Source organism: Phragmites australis, chromosome 11 (genome assembly GCF_958298935.1).
Source record: "Phragmites australis chromosome 11, lpPhrAust1.1, whole genome shotgun sequence".
Lineage (NCBI taxonomy): Eukaryota > Viridiplantae > Streptophyta > Magnoliopsida > Poales > Poaceae > Phragmites > Phragmites australis.
This window is the reverse complement of record NC_084931.1, coordinates 22,187,251-22,205,621: the sequence shown is the minus strand read 5'-3', so window position 1 is coordinate 22,205,621 and position 18,371 is coordinate 22,187,251. Positions and strand designations below refer to the sequence as shown.

Genomic DNA, 18,371 nt, shown 5'->3' with positions numbered 1-18,371 from the left:
GATGAGGGTCTCATGCTCATTCTTCCTATGATTAGGCACAGCCAACATAGAGGGGAATAGAGCGTTCCAATCAAGTTCGTGCTTCCTTTTCCACTAGGAATTGAGGGTTCTGTAGTTATCTTTAAGAGTGAGATTTGATGAATCCATAGAGGTGCAAGTCTCTACAATGGCAGCGGGTGAACACCTATGATTCATCCTTGTTTATCTTCGGTGATCCTACATCGAGAAGATCGGGACATTCCTTCCGTATCATCTAGCTTTAATACTACAATTTGAACATATCTTAAGAACATACCATGACTCAAAAGATGCATATGAATTATCCTTAGGGTTTTTGCAATTTTTTCAACATGACCAGTTATCTTGCATTTTATGCAATAATCGCTACCCTTCACAAAAGTGGTTTTATGGTGGATGAATGCTTTCTTACCCTTCATAGGAACATACCTAAGGTCTTCCTTCTTGATGGAGAACCTTTGACTGTCCAAGACTTGTCTAATTTTGGATTCTCCAACATAGCATCTTACGAGATCATTGGTTAGTTTTTCAACATTTTCTTTTATATTGTTATTCTCATCAATAATCAAAGTATCATTGCAAGATATAGCAATAGTTAAAGTAAGCAAATCATCATGTAAGATCGATGTATTCATAAGAGATGAAGTAGACATATCATCTAAGATATTCCAAGATATACTCATATCTATTTTAGTTTTGTTGGTTTCAAGAGCAATAAGAGAGTTTTGAGCTTCCTTAAGCATCTCATTATTTTATTTTAGATCCTCGTAAGACAACTTTAGCTCCTCATAGGATTCTTGAAGAGAATTGTGTTTATTTCAATTCCTTAAACTTTGTTCTTTCTTTACTCATGAAGTCATCGAAAAAATTTATTAGCTCAAGTAGATCATAATATGAATATTCATTTTCACCACTTAATACCTTAGAGTCACCTTTTGCATGAGACAACAAGGTGTGGAGAAGAGTGAAGGTACCTCCTTAATGGCTACACCGGAAAGACCTTTTTGAGATGACTTCTCTTCATCAGAGTCGAAGCTTAAACTTGTCCAAATCACACTCAACATAACATGCTTGGTCATCTTTCTTCTTCTTATAGAATTTCTTGGATACCTTCTTGTCATCACTCTCCTTATTATCCTTGATATATTTTTCTTCTTCTTTGGACTTGCAATGTGTGGCAATATGTCCCTTTTCACCATATTCAAAACATCTTCTTTCTTCAAAGGGATTACCTTTGGAAGATTGTCCCTTTTTGCTATATCCACCTTGATATATTTTCTTCTTCATGAATTTTTTGAAACTTCTCACAAAGAGAGCTATTTCTTCATCATCTTCATCATCACTCTCTTCATGATCATCTTTGTCTCTTGATGCTTGAGCCTTGAATGCAACAATTTTCTTCTAAGTATCGGTATCATCATCATGAAGGTCTTCTTGTGACTTCTTGAAAATGTCGTGAGTTATAATTTCACGTAAGATTTGCATTGAAGTTGTATTCTTAAAATTAGATCTCACAAGCAAAGTCACAATAGTATCATATTTGTTATGCAAAGCTTGAAGAAATTTATAAAAGAAATCAACATCAGTTACATCCATACCAATCTCCTTGAGCTCATTTATTATGTTGTTTAAATGATTGAATATTTTAGCAATGCTTTCGTTTGGCAATATAGTAAATTTCTCAAGTTGCCCTTTGTAAAAAAAAATCCGCATCCTTAATCATGGTTGTCCCTTCTTGAATTTCTTTTAGCCTTTCTAAAATTTCATGAGCGGTCTCAAGTTTGCAAATACGATTAAATTCATTAAGATCTAAAGCACCATAAAGAACATTCATAGTGATGTGTGTTTGCCCGATCTTCCAAAGGTAATATGATAAGTCGATTGGTAGAGTATCAATCCAAAGGCTCCGACCAGAATAGATCAATCGCAACCACTACACCACTACTCTGTGGTTATCAACCGTGCCAAGACACGGTTGACATCTCCAAGAATGCTTTTTCTGTAAACGAATCGAGAACACAAGCAAGAACAGGTAGATGCAATCTGAATATTGCTAATTACCAATGAAATACTCGAGTTTGGGGTTCAACAAACCGATAAACAGCGAAACTGTCTAAAACAGAATAATCTAAGCTAAATCCAAGCCTAAACTACGACGACACTGTGTATATATAGGGGGGACGTGAGGAGGTCAACCTAGGGTTGTGCAGCCATGGAAAGAGACGTGCACAACCTGGACTCCGACCCCGACACGATTACAAGACCCAACAGGGTCCAAAACGTGACGCAGCACATTATTCCTTCGACTCTGACTAAACTATAAGGAATATTTGGTCGAGCATAGATCCATTAGAAAGGCTCGACATAAGCTTTCCAGCAAGTCCAAGAACGCCTAAAACAGACTTCGTATAAGAGAGTTATGCCCGTTTTACTGACGTGCTGTCTTGAGACTCGACCACGACCACAACTTCGACCATGTCCATGACTTCGACTAGAGCTCAGCCTCGAGTCCGAGTAGACTTAGTATTCAATGGGTGATGTCTGGGTAAGGTTGTAGTGCTTCTCCCACGTTCCTAAGCAATAAAATATCACAAGAATTTAGTAGTAATCCATCCAAGGAAACATGAACAGCGAGAAACGAGTTCACCTGGTGGTCTAATTTTCATGCACGTGCTCTTGTAATTGGAACTTGTATGATTTGAGGATTATTGGTGGTATTGATCATATCCGAATGAGTCATGGGCTCATCACATAGCTTGAGGATTTGCAAGAATGTTATCCATATCTTCATTGGTAAGATTAGTAAGATCAAAAATTGTAAAATCTGTATCTACTATATCTCATAGCTTACCACCCATAGCCTTAAGATAGACGGTCATTCTAGCCTTCTAATAAGTATAATTTGATCCCCTCAAAGAACAGTGGCTTCCCCACATTGACATGAGCATCACTAGCTATAATCCTACTCCGAGATGGTTAAATCCGTTATAAAAAAGGAGTCCTAGCCTCTGATACCACTTGTAGGAACTACGATACCGACTAGAGGGGGTGAATAGGTAGTTTTAAAATTAATTGCCTGGTGATCAAAAAACTTGCAGAAACAAACTAGATATCACCATAGCAATATGAAGCAACCAAGAACTATGTCAAGATTTGCAATTCTAGAGTGACACACAACAATTTATATTCTAGAAAGATAAATTGCATAAGGTAAATTGCATGAAAGTAAATTACACAAGAGATGACACCCAAAATTTGTCATGTGGTATCGGTGATTTGCCAATCACTCCTAATACATGTTATGGTGAGTTCAAGCTTCTAACCGCTTCTCTTTCAAGTATATAATTCTCACACCGAGAAAGGGCTCATAAAGAGCAACTTGATCTTAAGCTGGAATAGAACAATGAACTACTCAAAATCTCAATTTCACTAGAGTAGCATTTTACTACTCTAGCAAGGTGTGCTCAAAGCCTTTCACAATCACCAACGTGACTCCTTCACAATATTATTTGAAGGGCTCAATGATGCAATCAACTCTAAGCCATTTAGAATGCGGCAACATTCAAGAATAACAAGTTGATGGTGCTTGCTTGAAAGATCACTAGTGCCAGAAAGCTCAAACTCTTCAAAGCTATGCACTATATGTTCTTACACTCTCAAATATGCAACCACTAAGCCAAGAAGGGAAGAGAAAGAGGGAATGTGCTCAAATGTATTGTAATGAAGTGCTAGAGTCATCCTTTGAACCATCAAGGAGTCTATTTATAGCCCACCATTCAAAATGTGGTTGTTATCCATGATTTGATAAATATGCGCATCTGGCGAACAGACCGCAGTTCACCTAATGGTCAGACCGCTAGCAGCACAACGGCTACAAAAGGTGTAAGGATGACTCTGACATCAATCTTGAGGTCACCGTCACTTGTGTCAGTTAGACCACGAGCGTGAAACAAGGCACCAAAACTCTCTATTCCCTGACGGTCATATCGAACATGCCCAGCAGTCATATCGCCAATCGAAATACATGGTCTGAATCGCTCTGTTCCTTGGCGGTCAGACGAGGACGTACCACAGTCAGACCAGGACTGAGGTCCTACTCAAAGTCTAACAGTTTTATATAGCGGTCATATCAGCCATGCCCGGCGGTCAAACCGCCACACCTTGAACTAAAGGAAAAATACCTGGTTATACAGCAGTTAGGCCGGCCACTACTTGTAGTCAGATCGTCACAACTTAGAACACCCAAAAGGTAGTTTTTTCTCGGTTCTACTCAAACTAAAAAAACATTCTCGGTGAGATGCAAGTTTGAGCAATTGTGGCACTTTTGATTTCTCAAGTAAACGCACATCAGCTCATCTTAATAGTACGGCACTTACCATATCAGTCTGGTCATTTCTCTTCTCTAATCACCATTTATCGCCAAAAAAAATGCTCTACATTTTATAGTGCATTGAGCTAGCCATTTGCATATTTTGCACGCATGCTTCTTCTAGCTTCGCAACATCTTTAGGACTAACCTTTTCATAACTCAAATAAACATGTTAGTCCATAAATTATGTATTATCATTAATTACCAAAACTCGAATTAGGAGCCTAGATGTTTCACCAACGTGTGTCAAACATTAAATATGATGTGACAATAAGAGGGAGATCTTGGCCTCAAGTCGTGTCACATTGTCAGCCAAACTCCCGTTTTTGGGAGCCCCTGCTCTTCATAGAGGCAAGGGGGGACCCACTTCAACGTATATTCTTCTATCATCAACTACTTTCCGTCACACTCATTGTTCTCCTTGCTCCCCCGCTCCCAAAAAAAACCCTCTTCCCTCAATCTCTTCATCTTCGTGGGCAAGAAAAAGATCGAGACAGAGAGCTCCTCCGCTGACGAGACGGCGAGCGCGATTCCGGAGTGGCAGGATTCTGAGATCACGGAGGAGTCTTTGGAGAAGGCCGAGAGTGAGGAGGTGATTCCTCCCCAGGTTCTAATCCCCCACACTCCGGCGGTGGGGTAGACAATCCTGAGCTTGGACACCCATAGCTCGGTGGTCTTTCTTCACTTCTTCCGTTGTGGCTTCAGCTTCCCTCCTTCCAGATTCTTCCTCGAGGTGCTGATTTTCTATGGCCTAGAGCTCATCCATCTTAATCCTAACTCCATTATCATGATGAGCATCTTCGTGCATCTGTGAGAGGCCTTTCTCAGCTTCCGCCCATCCCTCGACCTCTTCTGATACTTATATGTCCTAAAGAGGCTCCAAACAAGGTCGTCGGTGGCATCAGATTTCAGCTCTGAGAAGGAAAGTCGACAAAGTACATCGACTTTGCCGCCAAGTCTGCCAACCTAGCCCAAAGGGGCTTCCTTATCGGGGCTTGTGGCCGCTCTCAAGGCCCACCTGGACATAAGAGTTGGTGATGACCACCCTTCGTTGGAACTTTGTCGAGGAGATCCTACACCTAAAGGAGAGGAACTTGATGGCGTATGACATTGCTAGGGACTTCATCAAGAGTCGCCCTAGTCCTCTGAAGTCGAGGATTATCGAGGCTTGGCAATTCCCAGCCAAATTGGATCCAACCCGAAATGGTGAGATAGGTATTTTCCAATCCCGAATAGTCATATTTAAGGGATGTGTAAGATCTATTCTCATTGTTTATTGCTTCTTCTCACAATGTATTCACCGGAGGCTACCGACAAGAGGGTCAAGGTTCTTTTTCAATCCATCCCATCTTCTAGCCACAAGAACATCCTGACTCTCATCATAGAGATGGACTCCGAAGCTCGGGCAAGAATTATGTCGGATCGGGGATGTGTAAGATCTATTCTCATTGTCTATTGCTTCTTCTCACAGTGTATTCACCGGAGGCTACAGACAAGAGTGTCAAGGTTCTTTTTCAATCCATCACATCTTCTAGCCACAAGAACATCCTAACTCCCGTCATAGAGATGGACTCCAAAGCTCAGGCAAGAATTATGTCGGAAAGTGCCACAAACCTTCTATATTCTTATTTTTTGTCGAGTAGTCGTACTTGTAGTGACGGCTACCGCCAGCTTGGACAGTTTCCCATGCGCAGAGGACCCAATCCGGAGGCTGAGAACACGGGAGCCCCAACTACAGACCCGAACGATGTTCTTATCACGGGGAGCAAGGGTCCGAGCGAGAGTGGAAGTGGCACACTGCAAATCACATCCTTCGACAGTGGCATGGTGTTTTACTCAAGGTGGTCAGGATGGGATCTAGGTAAGATGTTTTTCTACTTGAAAGGATCAGATCATCGAATTAGATCACAGAATCATGATTCTATTAGATTTTAAAAAATACATATATTTGATATAAGAATTTCAATGTTCTAAGAAATGGATATTTATAGTGTTGATTTTGATAAATTTAGTCAAACTTTATAAATTCGAGTACACTTTTTCTCAACAATTTATATTTAACTTAGTTTTAAATATTATTTATTCATAATTCAATCATTTTACCTGGTTAATAATATGTATCACCCAATTCTAGACGTTAACATGAGATTGCCACAATCTGGATCCTACGTTTGATCCTACCGATGCTATGCGATCCTATGAAATTAAGTTTAACGGACTGATACGACTTTATGAGATCATATGATTCTAAGATACGTATTGGGATCCTTACAACCTTGCTGTGCCCACTCTAGGTCAGCCCAAAGCACAGCACTAGCTGGTAGTGGGCTGGGCCGGCATTGGCTGATGGTCTGTGTCGTGCTGAGTTTAGGAACTACGGCCGAGCGGGGCACGACCCATCAGCAGCCCGATGGTTTATTGTATCTCATTTATAAATAGCCCACCTAACTACCTGAGTGTTATAAAAGGCCACAGTTTTTCGGCCCACCTACACAACTCTTTCTATTTATCAAATAGCCTACCACAAGAAGTCCTACTCCATAGTCTGCAAAAGACCAAAAAAAGAACTCCACAGTCTGCACCTAAGCCATCTCGAGTTCCATACTTGTTTTCTTTCTCCTGAGCCTACCCACGTCGCCCCTTCGTTCTCTTCACGCACTCACGCCGCCTTCTCAACCGACTCCCCACGCCGTCCTCTCTGCTCACCAGTCACCACCACTCACGCCGATGGCGCCTTTCCTCACACCGTTCGCTGCTACCAGGCGCCTTCTGTACAATCACGCAACACCGGGAACTACACTAAAGGCCGAATGGTCTAAAGGCCTAGCTAAATCAGCTTCAGGATTCAACTCGAAAAAGGAAAACATGTGAATCCTAGCGCGAAATGAACTATACAGACACAATTCTCACTCATCTGACCAAAGCAAGCATGCATGTTCACTTCGATTCATATTCTTGTGCTCTCTATTTGCTCACAGTTGAAACGAAGAACTGCAGAGCGGAGAATATTACAACAAAATTTGCCACGGACGGGCAAAATCAACATCATCACAAGATTATACCTGAATTCAGCAAGCCAACGATCCAGGAAGCTCATAATTCAATATATTAAAGTGAAAAAAAAAAGGACAGACACCATCCATGACTGTCCTCATCTAAAGTGCTACACATACCGCAAAACGGGGTAGGTGAACAACATAAGCGTTACAACATTTGAGGGGGATATTACTAGCAATCTTAACTCCTGTACATGTCCTTGTCCTAGTTGTTGCCCTGGTCTTGCATCAACGACATCAGCCTCAGCTTTGAGTACATATCGAAAGTAACATGGGAGAAGTCGGCCAGAGCGCGGAATAGCTCCGGTAAGTGCGCCTTCAGGATTGAGAGGGATTTCTCCCTGACCTGCTTTGATAACTTATTGTGGGCTTCGATCTCGCCGTCGAGCTTGCTCTTTAAACTCTCCACCACGAATTTTCTTTCTGTGACTGCATCCTTATGGCCTGTTTCCTCTCTGCTCTCTGAATCAACATCGAATGTTCTGCGCTGTGAATGCTTGTGGTACCAATCCTCAAAAGCCTGGGCCTTCCGCATGTATTCCCTACGAGTTTGCTCGCAGATCTCCTTCTGCTTCAACTCCTCATCTTGAACACCTAATATGGTGTCCAGGACTGCTCGAAAACTAACAATGGCGGCCTTGGCAAGATCATCAGGCAGCTTTGTTAGATGCTCATTCCACGCTTGAAGAAAGGCTTTAATAGGAGGCTGCTGCATCCTGGGTGGTGATGCTACCTTCTCCTTTAAGCTGCTCTCTATGGGAATAAGGTTCAACTTCAACCAGCTATAGAGAGCATTTATGTACTCCTTTTGGTGACTCATGAGATCATTAAAATTTGCGTTCCACTTTTCTACAATATCACGTAGCTGACGTGTGTGGCTGTGGTGATATTCACTTGTTTCAATGTTGGAATCAGAAATGTCAACTGACTTCAGATTTAACACAGTTTTCAGCTGGTTTGCATGGTGCATGTGCATGTCCTCCCACATTTTTGCCATCCTGAAAAGATAACAGCAAATAAAGATTATAAAAGGTGGTGCGCTACCAGATCATTTCATTTATAACACAGCAAAAGCGCATAACCAAACAAAGCCAGCAACAGTCTGAGATGCCACTAAATATCATAATTCTTAACCATGCATAGTAAGACAGGTTAGGAAATAAAATTGTTGATGCTGTGGCACAAGCCACAAACCCAACATTGACTGATTACTGAATTGGAAAAGGTTCCATAAGAGCGCTGCATTCAGGTGTACCATCAACAGTGCACAATCAAACCACAGAACAGGAAAGAATCATCAGGTACATCAATCTATTAGTGTTCTAGAAACACATTTGAAAAGCCACTTGTCACAGTAATTAGCAATCTCACGCGTGATAGAAAAGAAGAATGCAGATAAATTACCTGTCAGCAAGATCCAATAGTCTGGGATAAAGTTGATTATCACGGAGATGCTGAATTTCTGACACGGTTGAATCCATTGATTGCATATCAACTATGTATCTTGTATGCAAGTGAGTTACAGCAGCTTTTGTTTTCTCCAGAACCTCAATAGCAGCATTGTGTCTCTTTTGTCTATTTAACAAAGCAACCTTTCGCTGATACTCAAGCTTCATGAGCTCAGCAGCCTGTGCAAATGGAGACAAATTTTAACATGAGCCAGGTGGAATCCATACAGTTTAAATGCTTCAATGGAAACAAGCACCAATCTCAGAACTATGACAATATCAGAGTTTGCTATTTACATCTATTTGCCTGATCCTTTTGTGAACAAACATAAATGCTTTAAAAAGCTTATGTTCACTTTATACTACATTTTGTTTTAGATAGTAGGAAGCATGTAAAATAACCATATTAAAGCAACCATGTGGACAAGCACAATGTAGAAATTGCTAGCTTGCCAGTCTAACGCAAACTTTGAATTTCAGGAGAGTATAGATGTATAGAAGTATAAAAATTTGGACAGCAAATCAATATGCATTTGATTTACCATATGTTCCATTCACATTGAGATAACAAGTTTTATTGCTTTGATTCCCTGCAGTAACTTATAAGTGTTTTGACAATTCAATGCTAAAAAGTGCACAGCTACATATTCCTTACTCCCGTGATTGTACTCCATGATTTGACATGTAGGACTTTCACAGTGGGTCTTCTTAATAAGGCACCAAGAAGCAAGGAAGCACAGATACTTCTAAAAATCCACTTATCAGTATCCGATACCATATCGGACACGGATACTCCTCAAATACACCCGGATATGTATCCAAGGCGTATCGGATATTTGTACGATTTTCAAATAAATAAAATAATTCTGACCCGTCCCAGATACCTCTGGACTAAAATCCTTCCCACCAATGCCCTGCTGCCCGCCCCTTGCACACCTGCCCAGTGCGGCAGTGCCCCGCATCCTCCTGTGCCACCAGATCTTGCCGCTGCCACCTCCACCCATCACTGCCCCAACCACCACCCGTCACAGCCAGTCACCTCTGCTCCTCGCCAGGCTGTCGCCCCTCCTCAGAAGGCCATCGCCGCTCCTCACCAGGTTGCTGCCCCCTCCTCAGAAGGCCACCGCAGCGCCGCCTCTCCTCACCAGGCCACTGTCGGTCCTCACCAGGCCGTCACCCCTCAGAAGGCCACCGCCTCTCCGTTCCAGGCCGCCACCGCCTCTCCGTTCCAGGCCGCCACCGCCGCTCCGTTCCAGGCCGCCACCCCCTCCTTAGAAGGTTGTCGCGACTCCGCCCCTCCTCAGAAGGCCACTGCTGGCCCACCAATCCTCAGCCACCAAATCAACCTCGCCTCAGATATAAGGCCACCACCGCCCCGCCTCACCAAGTCAGCAGTCCGCCGCCGCTCCGCAATCCTCACCAAACCGCCACCACTCCTCACTAGGCCATCGCTATGCCGCCCCTCCTCTACTCTGTCGCCCCTCAAATTTTGTTAGTGTTTGTTGCAAGCAGATTTGCATGTTCTTGTATATCAAAATGTTTATTAGACTCTCTTTTGATGAATGTCATATATTAGTTCATCTAACTCCCATCTTGTATGTTTCTCCAGAGAAAAGGGGTAAAATAAAACCATATTTTAAGACTAGCAATATACTTGAATTTTAGTTAGATGGAATTGGAGGGGAAGGTTAATGACACAATCACACAATACTGTCCTCCATAGGCCAATAGTTATTCTGTGGTATCCAGAAATAGTAAATGCATTGATTTTCGTCAAGATTATCTAATCGGTTGCATTTCACAGATGTATGAAGATTATATTTCAAATGTTATTTTTCCAAATAGTTAAAGTTTCATTTTGGGTACAGGATCCTGTTAGAAGCGCAATAATTGATCCTTGTCACTATCAGATTCAATGGCGAGCAGTAGGGAGGGTTCGAGTACGTCTTCTGCTGCTGATGATGGTGATGGTGAAGCATTTCCTGCGGCGTACAACCCTGCTTTGGCAGCCCAAGTTTTGGCCGCTGCTCGTGTGATTCTTCCAACCGGTGATGAGAAGAAGCCGCTGTGGAGGTATGTTGAGATGATTGAGAAGACTGGAAAGGGTCAGGGGAGGGGGGAGCACAAGTTGTAGATGCAGGCTTTGTAACCACATATTTCAAGGGAGCTACTCAAGAGTGAAAGCACATCTTTTGAACGTTTTGGGACTTGGGATCAAGTTTTGTCAAGTGGTGGCAGTTTTTGTTCTTGCTCAACTTAATGAGGAAGTTGCTCGTGCCAATGCTACTGCTAGCAGGAGCTTGCCTAGGGACATTCCACCTCCATTTGAGGCCAACTCGAGGAAGAGAAGGGGTGTTTCAGCTATTGAATATAGTTTCAATTTAGAAGTTCGATGCCAGCTTGATGCTTTGATTGCTAGGATGTTCTATACAGCAGGCCTGCCTTAAAATCTTGCAAGGAATCCATATTTCTGGAAGTCATTCACATTTGCTGCCAATCATGCCTTGGGAGGATATGTCCCTCTAAGTTGCAACAAGTTGAGGACGACTCTTCTTGTGCAAGAGAAGACTCATATTGAGATATTGTTGCAGCCCATCAAGTCAACATGGAGCTGTAAAGGTGTGAGTGTTGTATCAGATGGATGGTCAAATGCTCAGAGGCGCCCACTCTTGAATTTCTTGGCTGTAATAGAAGATGGTCCAATGTTTCTAAGAGCAATCAATAGTGAAGGAATATCCAAGACTAAGGAGTATATTTCAGCAAAGATGCTAGCTGTAATTGATGAGATTGGAGCACAAAATGTTGTGCAAGTGATCACTGGAATGATTGTTGAGCAAGAGTATCCTCATATTTTCTGGACCCCATGTGTTGTGCATACCTTGAACCTTGCCTTGAAGAATATATGCGCTCCTAGGGACATGAGGATGAGTTGTATGATGAATTCAATTGGATCAGCGAGGATGCTGGAGATGCCAATATGATAAAGAATTTCATCATGAATCACTCCATGAGGTTGTCTATGTTCAATGAGTACAGTAAGCTAAAATTTCTTACCAATGCTGATACGAGATTTGCCTCTACTATTGTGATGTTGAAGAGATTTGTTGCTATCAAAGATCCTATTTCATCGATGGTAGTGAGTGAAAAGTGGAGCACATATAGGGATGATACTACAGGTCAGGCCCAATTTGTCAAAGATAAGATTATAAATGATATGTGGTGGGATAAGTTGCGTTATATCCTTAGTTTCACCAAACCTATCTATGCTATGATTCAGGCAGCTGACACCGACAAACCATGTCTCCATTTGATATATGAGATGTGGGATACAATGATAGAGAAGGTCAAGAGTCTGATCTATCGCCATGAAGGGAAGAAACCACATGAAGGTTCCATTTTTTACTCTACTGTGCATGAGATCTTAGTGAGTCGATGGACAAAAAGTAACACCCTCTTGCATTGCTTGGCACACTCACTAAACGCCAAGTAATGTTAAAACAGACTAATCCACTATAGATTTTTAATTTTTCTTGTCTCATTGACTCATTCACTAATCACTTCACACCATTTCTGTGTAGGTATTACAGTAATTAATGGACTAGTGAGGTTCCAAACCGCCAAACTCCTCGTAATGATGATGAGATTTCAGATATGAGAAAGCTTGTTTCAGGAGGTATTTTCTGGTGAGGAATTAAAAAAGATCGAGCAACAATATGCTAATTTCTCTCTGCTTGGAAGTGGATTTAATTCCTATGACTCACTTGAGGATAGAGTATATATGGAACCAAAACAGTGGTGGGGAATTCATGATAACTCTGTTCCAGACTTCAGAAAGTTGGCACTTAAATTACTTGGGCAACCAACATCATCTTCTTATGCTGAAAGAAATTGGAGTACCTATGGGTTGATCCATAGCACCTTAAGAAACAAGTTAGAGTTCTATCCCTTCTTTTGTCAATTTCTTAATTGGTACCACTTGCATGAGTTTGAATGTTTGATTGCAGTTGAATTGTTGTAGGCTCAATCCTGGACGTGCTGAGGATTTAGTTTTCACACGCCACAACTTGCGTCTTCTTTCAAGGAAAACTGAAGAGTATTACCATGGTCCATCAACAATGTTGGATGTTGGAGGAGATAGCTTTGAAGTTGATATTGAAGATGGTGTTGATTTTATTCAGCGTGCTGAGCTCTCACTTGATGAACCAAACATTGAGGGAGTTCTAGAAGATCTTGTGGCACTTGATCTAGACTGTGTTACATGGACTTTGATCTAGACTGTGTTACATGGACACGGGTACGGGTGTCGGAGTCCGACTCGTGTCGGGGTGTCCGATTCGGCAAATTTTTTTGGGACACTCCAAATATCACTTGGAATCCGACACGGGTGTCGGAATCCGACACGGATGCGCGAGTGTCCGACTAGGCAAAAAAATTTGGACACGGGTGTCCGGGTGATCAGAGACCGTGCATGAAAGCAACAATTAGACTTGCCAAGTGTCGTTCATGTTTTATCAATGTCATGTCCATAACCTAGTTACCTAATATTTATGGTTTGTAATGTATTGGAACCTTGTTATTCTCATATTCTGCCTAGTTAATTTCTGCAATGTATTGGAAGTTTAGAACCTTATTATGCGATATTTATGGTCTGTTGAATTCTACAACATATTTTGGTATGTGTGCTGCCCTTGTGAATATGTAAATCTGTATTTTTTATTTTTTTAATATATATAGCTGTATCCCTGTATCAGTGTTTTTGGAAAAATGGCGTATCGAAGTATCGCCATATCGCGTATCCGTATCACCGTATCCGTGCATCCTAGCCAAGAAGAACAAAAGACCAGTACATCCTGACAACAGTTCACATCTCTTCAGCTGCTACTGTAGTAAAGAAAACCAAAATTCCACTGTCCTGCTAGTTCCCCTTTAAACCACTTTTGCAGGTATACCAGACCAAACTCTGCATGTTCTTCTATTTGGATAGTAACTATACTTCGAAGTAAATGGGATATTTTCTGAAACTCCAACTTTTTATCTCTTTCGAGAAAGTAGCTAAATAATCATAACCCCAACAGCTGTACAATTAAAGTTTCGATAGAATCATCATCAAACTTCTGCAGCACCAGTCCAGAATATATAAGTTCATATCACTAGCCAAAAAAAACTAAGAGGAAGGAATGAGATGTACCTTCACTTCATCATAGAGCTTTTTCTCCCACGCTAAGATTTTATCTACTACAGTTGCCAAGGTCTCCAATTCATCGTTCTCAAAGTCATCCTTCCCATCATCACCATTTTGCATGCCTTTGAAGGATCTATTCCATGTTATTATTTTCATGACTCTCTCAGAATGATCGATATGCCCTGTAAAAGTTATTGTGAACATGATTAAAAGAGGGAATGTAAGTAGTCAGCTATTTTACACTTGTATTTGTATATAAGTGCAAGTGAGGCAAGGCAGAAAAGTTTTTTTTATCATGTGAATGATGCCTGAGAAACTTCAAAGCACATAGTGTAACTATTTAATCAGATGGCAAAGTTTTTTGTATACAATTAACAAAAGAGGCTAAGTACTCTAATGAGTTGCATTTGGATGCAAATTAATTGAATGCTATCTAGTCTTTACCGGCAGTGACGACATATTTTAGTACATTGGATAGACTAATTATGTATCTACCTGACAGGGGAAGGGGGGGAGGGGTTCTCAAAACTTTAAGGAAGGAAGCTAGGCAGTCTGTGGGGCGGCTCCTAGCGCCTAATCACCGACAAGGTGAGCTAAGCAGAAATCAGTTGTTATGCAGGAGATTGGCGCCTAGTGCCTACACGGCTAGGCCAGCCGACTTCCTAAACAGTCAAAAAAACAGATGGTCCAGATGGTATCCACCATCTTGTGCCCAAAATGAAGAAAAAATGTTAAAATATTAGCATTAACAACGCCCAGATTTGTGTGTACAAAGCGTATCATGCAATTTTTTCCAAATGGAAATTGCATGGAATTTACATGAAATGAAGGAAGAATTTCTATTTGTCCAGCTCATGTGACCTGATGGAAGCCAAACATGAAGGGTTTGCACATGGGAACCTAAAAACGATGTGATGTAGCATTATGTGGATAATTAAGGAAACACCGCATAGTTACAAAAATTAAGGCACGTATTTCGAATGCCAAGTTTAAACTGATAGTTCTAAAATCTTCCCTGCTTGTATGCTAAAAGGAATGCTCAAAGGTTTTCCATCCTTGGTTCAACATTAAGAATATATATTTCACATGTTAAGCATGAACAATTCAGTAACCCAATCATTACTGTTAAGTGTTAGAAATAATCTTTGCTTGCACTGTAGCAAACAGTATGCCTGGTACTGTAGCGTACAGGTGCCGGCCCTGTAGCAGACAGTTGCCAGGTACTGCTGAAGCTGCCGTACTGTAGCACGGGCGGCGGTTGCTGTAGATACATGTGTCCGGTTTGGAGCCTATAAATATGGCGTGACCCCTGTGTAACAAAAGAGCCAAATGTGGCCTCCTGCCGTGCACCAGGTATGAGCTCCGAGTGAGCTGTATATACACCAGGGTGGAAGCTCTTCCTGGGCTTCATCCAAAAATAAGTTATTTTGTTTTGATAACAGAAAAAAGACTCCTTTTGAGAAACTCCTGTCCACCGTGTGCTTATGTGGTCTTGTGAGCAGTGCTCATCAAGCAGTGGTCGTATGAGTGGTCGCTAGTGTATCGACCGTGGTCGCGGGTGATTGTGAGTAGTAGCGGGAGGGGTCGAGTTAGCCCTGCGAGCAGTGCTCGGGTGTGCTCGACACAGATCAGATGGATGGGCTAACACTAAGCTCTGTTTGGCAGAGCTCTAGCTTTAATAATTCTTGGAGCTAGGTATTCCTAGCTCCAAAAATTCATAAAGTTGGAGCTATGGGTACACCGAGAGTGTTAATTTATTCTTATTTTAATCTAAAAATAGAGACTTAGATCAATTTATCTTAGCCTACAAACACAAAATCTGACGTAGAGCTAGGAGCTGAAACTCTGCCAAACAGGGTCTAATCTGGATCCTGTCCATGATTCTATAAATTTTAAAGCATTGGTAATTTTCAGCAGCTATTAAAATTTATAACATATATTTCGTTCTTATCAACACAATAACTCAGTGGTATTTCCATGTTTGTTTCAGAGTTTGATGTCTTCTTCAGCAAATATCTTTTGTTGTGCTGTCTTCTTTGTTATCAATTTTGCAGCTTCATATTTGACCCTTGGTCTAATCTGGTATTGCCATTATGCTGCACTTTGCCAAATCATACACATTCGATCCAAACCAAGGTTGCAAAACATACACACAGGACAAACATATCAGAATAATTTAAATAGTAGATTAAGCAGGCTACAAAATAATCAAGGCAATGTATTTATAATCCACACCAATGATTGTGCCGAAAACCTCTTTTACCAACAGCTGCCAACTTGCTACAAGAACCTCTTGTGCATCCACATGTTACCGGTTCGGGCAAATGGTATAGTGGAGTGTGGGGAGCTCAGTTGGCTTTTGTGGCAACCCCACCACAAACCTCTGAGACACTAGTTCTTGACCTCTATCTACCAAAGAATCCATCACATCACTACCGCCGTCAGCAAAAAAAGATCAATTTTTTTATGACAAATCCACAACAACAAACACAAAAGCCCACTACCTGAAAGCATAAAACATCCAAAATCTCAAGTATCAAGGCACAATCAAGTCACTGACCTCGTTTGTCGACGAAATTGGAGTGGTAATGCATCCTGTTGGCCTCCAGCACCTTGGATACCTCCCCGGCGCTCTCCGATGCCTTCAAGAACCTCTCGTCAATCTCCCCAAGCACCCGGAGGAGGTCCACACGCGGCATCTCGGCAGGGACTATCTTCCCTGCCTTCCCACCGGAGACCAGCGTTATCGGTGGCGCCGACTCTGTGTGCTGATGGTGCGCCCCCTTCAACTTTCCCTTCCCTTTCTTCTTCTTGGACGAATGCTTCGGGGGCTTCGACGGCAACGACGGAGGCGGCGTGACCATCTCCGGCGTCCGCGGCTCCTCGTCAAACTCCTCCGACAGTGGCACCGCAGCCAGCGGAGGAGAGGGAGGCGGGCGCGGTGGCGACGCCGGGACGTACTTCTCCTCTTCCGGCTCCGCCATGATCTCGTCGTCCTCGGGGGCGATGGAGGCCATTCCCTCGTCCATGGAGAAGAAATAGTCCCACGTGTCGATTCCGGGCTTCGGCACCGGCGGGGGCTGAGGAATCACCGGCGTCTCCGGCGGAAGCGGCGACACGGGCGGCGACACCGGTGGGCGGTGGCGCAGCCGCCGCCGCCCGTCGTCGAGATGTCCATCCTCCTCTTCCTCACCCCTCTCCGCCTCGTCCTCGTCCTCCTCCCTAATCGAGTCGCTGTGGTGCATGGCAGGATCCTTGGCGGCTGTCGAATAGGGCAGGGGCATGCTGATGGAGCGATGGATCTTCGCCGGCGAAGGCGAGAACTCCGGCAGCGGCGGCGGAGGCGGGGGGAGTGAGTCTAGGGGCGGCGGCGGCGGCATTATCGCGTCTCCCCCTGCCGCCGAGGTACCCGCGACTCCCCCCGCCGCAGCTGCCCCGATCCCACCCGGCGCGGCTCCGGGAGCCGCCGACTCGGCCGCCGCCCCCGGCGGCTGCGGCGGGGCCACGCCCTCCCCATGCGCGAACTCGGAGAGCGCGGCGCCCGTGTCCCTGAGCGAGAAGGCGTAGGCGGAGTGCGCGGCCGCGAATGCGTTCCGCTCCACGACGGCCGCCTTCATCAGCTGCCGCCGCTCCTTGCACCGCGCCACCGCCTCCTCATTCTCTATTCGCGACTGCGCGCACCCCATTTTCTCTCCTCCCCCTCACCGCATTGCTCGGCAGCAGCAGCGAACCAAACCCAAACCCCCAAGCTGAGCAGAGCAAGGCAAGCGGAATGGGCGAGCGGGCGGGTGTGGATCTAAGAATAGTTGCTGCCCTGCCCACCGTCCTGCTGGTGCTCGCCCCGAGGCGTGGCACTGGCAGCCAGAGCTCGCTCGGTGTGGCTAGGGGCTCGGTGGAGTTGCACCCGCACAGCCACCAGGTCGACCTCCCCTTTTCACTGACATCCGGGTCCATCTGGTCGCAGACCCACACGTCAGTGACTTTGTCGGTCGCAACACGCGGGGCGGAATGGGACTCGGTGGACCGCAGTCAATGGTGGGGCAGTGCACCCCGCGCGTGCTGCGCCTGTGTTTGTCTCCGTCTTTGGGAGGTGGCGCGGCCGGGCTGCCTCGCCGTAGGCGGTAAATACCGGGAATTTCCGGGGGCTTTTGATTTATTACGGACTCGCTTTTTGTACTGCTCGTTTTTGTTTGCTTTTCGCCGGGCCCCGCACCCTGCCGGAAGATGGGGCCCGCGTGTCACCGAAGAATGAGGTAGACGTTGGGGTTCGCTCCGCTCTGTTGCGGAACAGCTCCGCT

At 43.9% G+C, this 18,371-nt stretch overlaps 1 protein-coding gene across 1 annotated transcript; it reads right to left on the bottom strand.

Annotated features, from left to right (window-relative positions):
• Positions 1-7,365: 7,365 nt before the first annotated feature.
• LOC133885552 (protein ALTERED PHOSPHATE STARVATION RESPONSE 1-like) lies at positions 7,366-17,887 on the bottom strand. Its single transcript, XM_062325280.1, has 4 exons — positions 16,634-17,887; positions 14,080-14,255; positions 8,848-9,071; positions 7,366-8,441 (listed from the first exon to the last, which is right to left on the bottom strand). The coding sequence occupies exons 1-4, from the start codon at positions 17,757-17,759 to the stop codon at positions 7,649-7,651; spliced, it is 2,319 nt and encodes a 772-aa protein (XP_062181264.1). The 5' UTR covers positions 17,760-17,887; the 3' UTR covers positions 7,366-7,648.
• Between the last annotated feature and the right edge of the window lie 484 nt (positions 17,888-18,371).

Bases quoted from the DNA above. Each gene is read 5' to 3' on its own strand.
- LOC133885552 (XM_062325280.1), bottom strand. From the start codon at position 17,759: ATGGGGTGCGCGCAGTCGCGAATAGAGAATGAGGAGGCGGTGGCGCGG. The intron at 9,072-14,079 runs GTACATCTCATT...CCATTTGCACAG, and splicing joins AGCTCTATGATGAAGTGAAG to GCTGCTGAGCTCATGAAGCT. The intron at 8,442-8,847 runs GTAATTTATCTG...TTATCTTTTCAG, and splicing joins CTATTGGATCTTGCTGACAG to GATGGCAAAAATGTGGGAGG.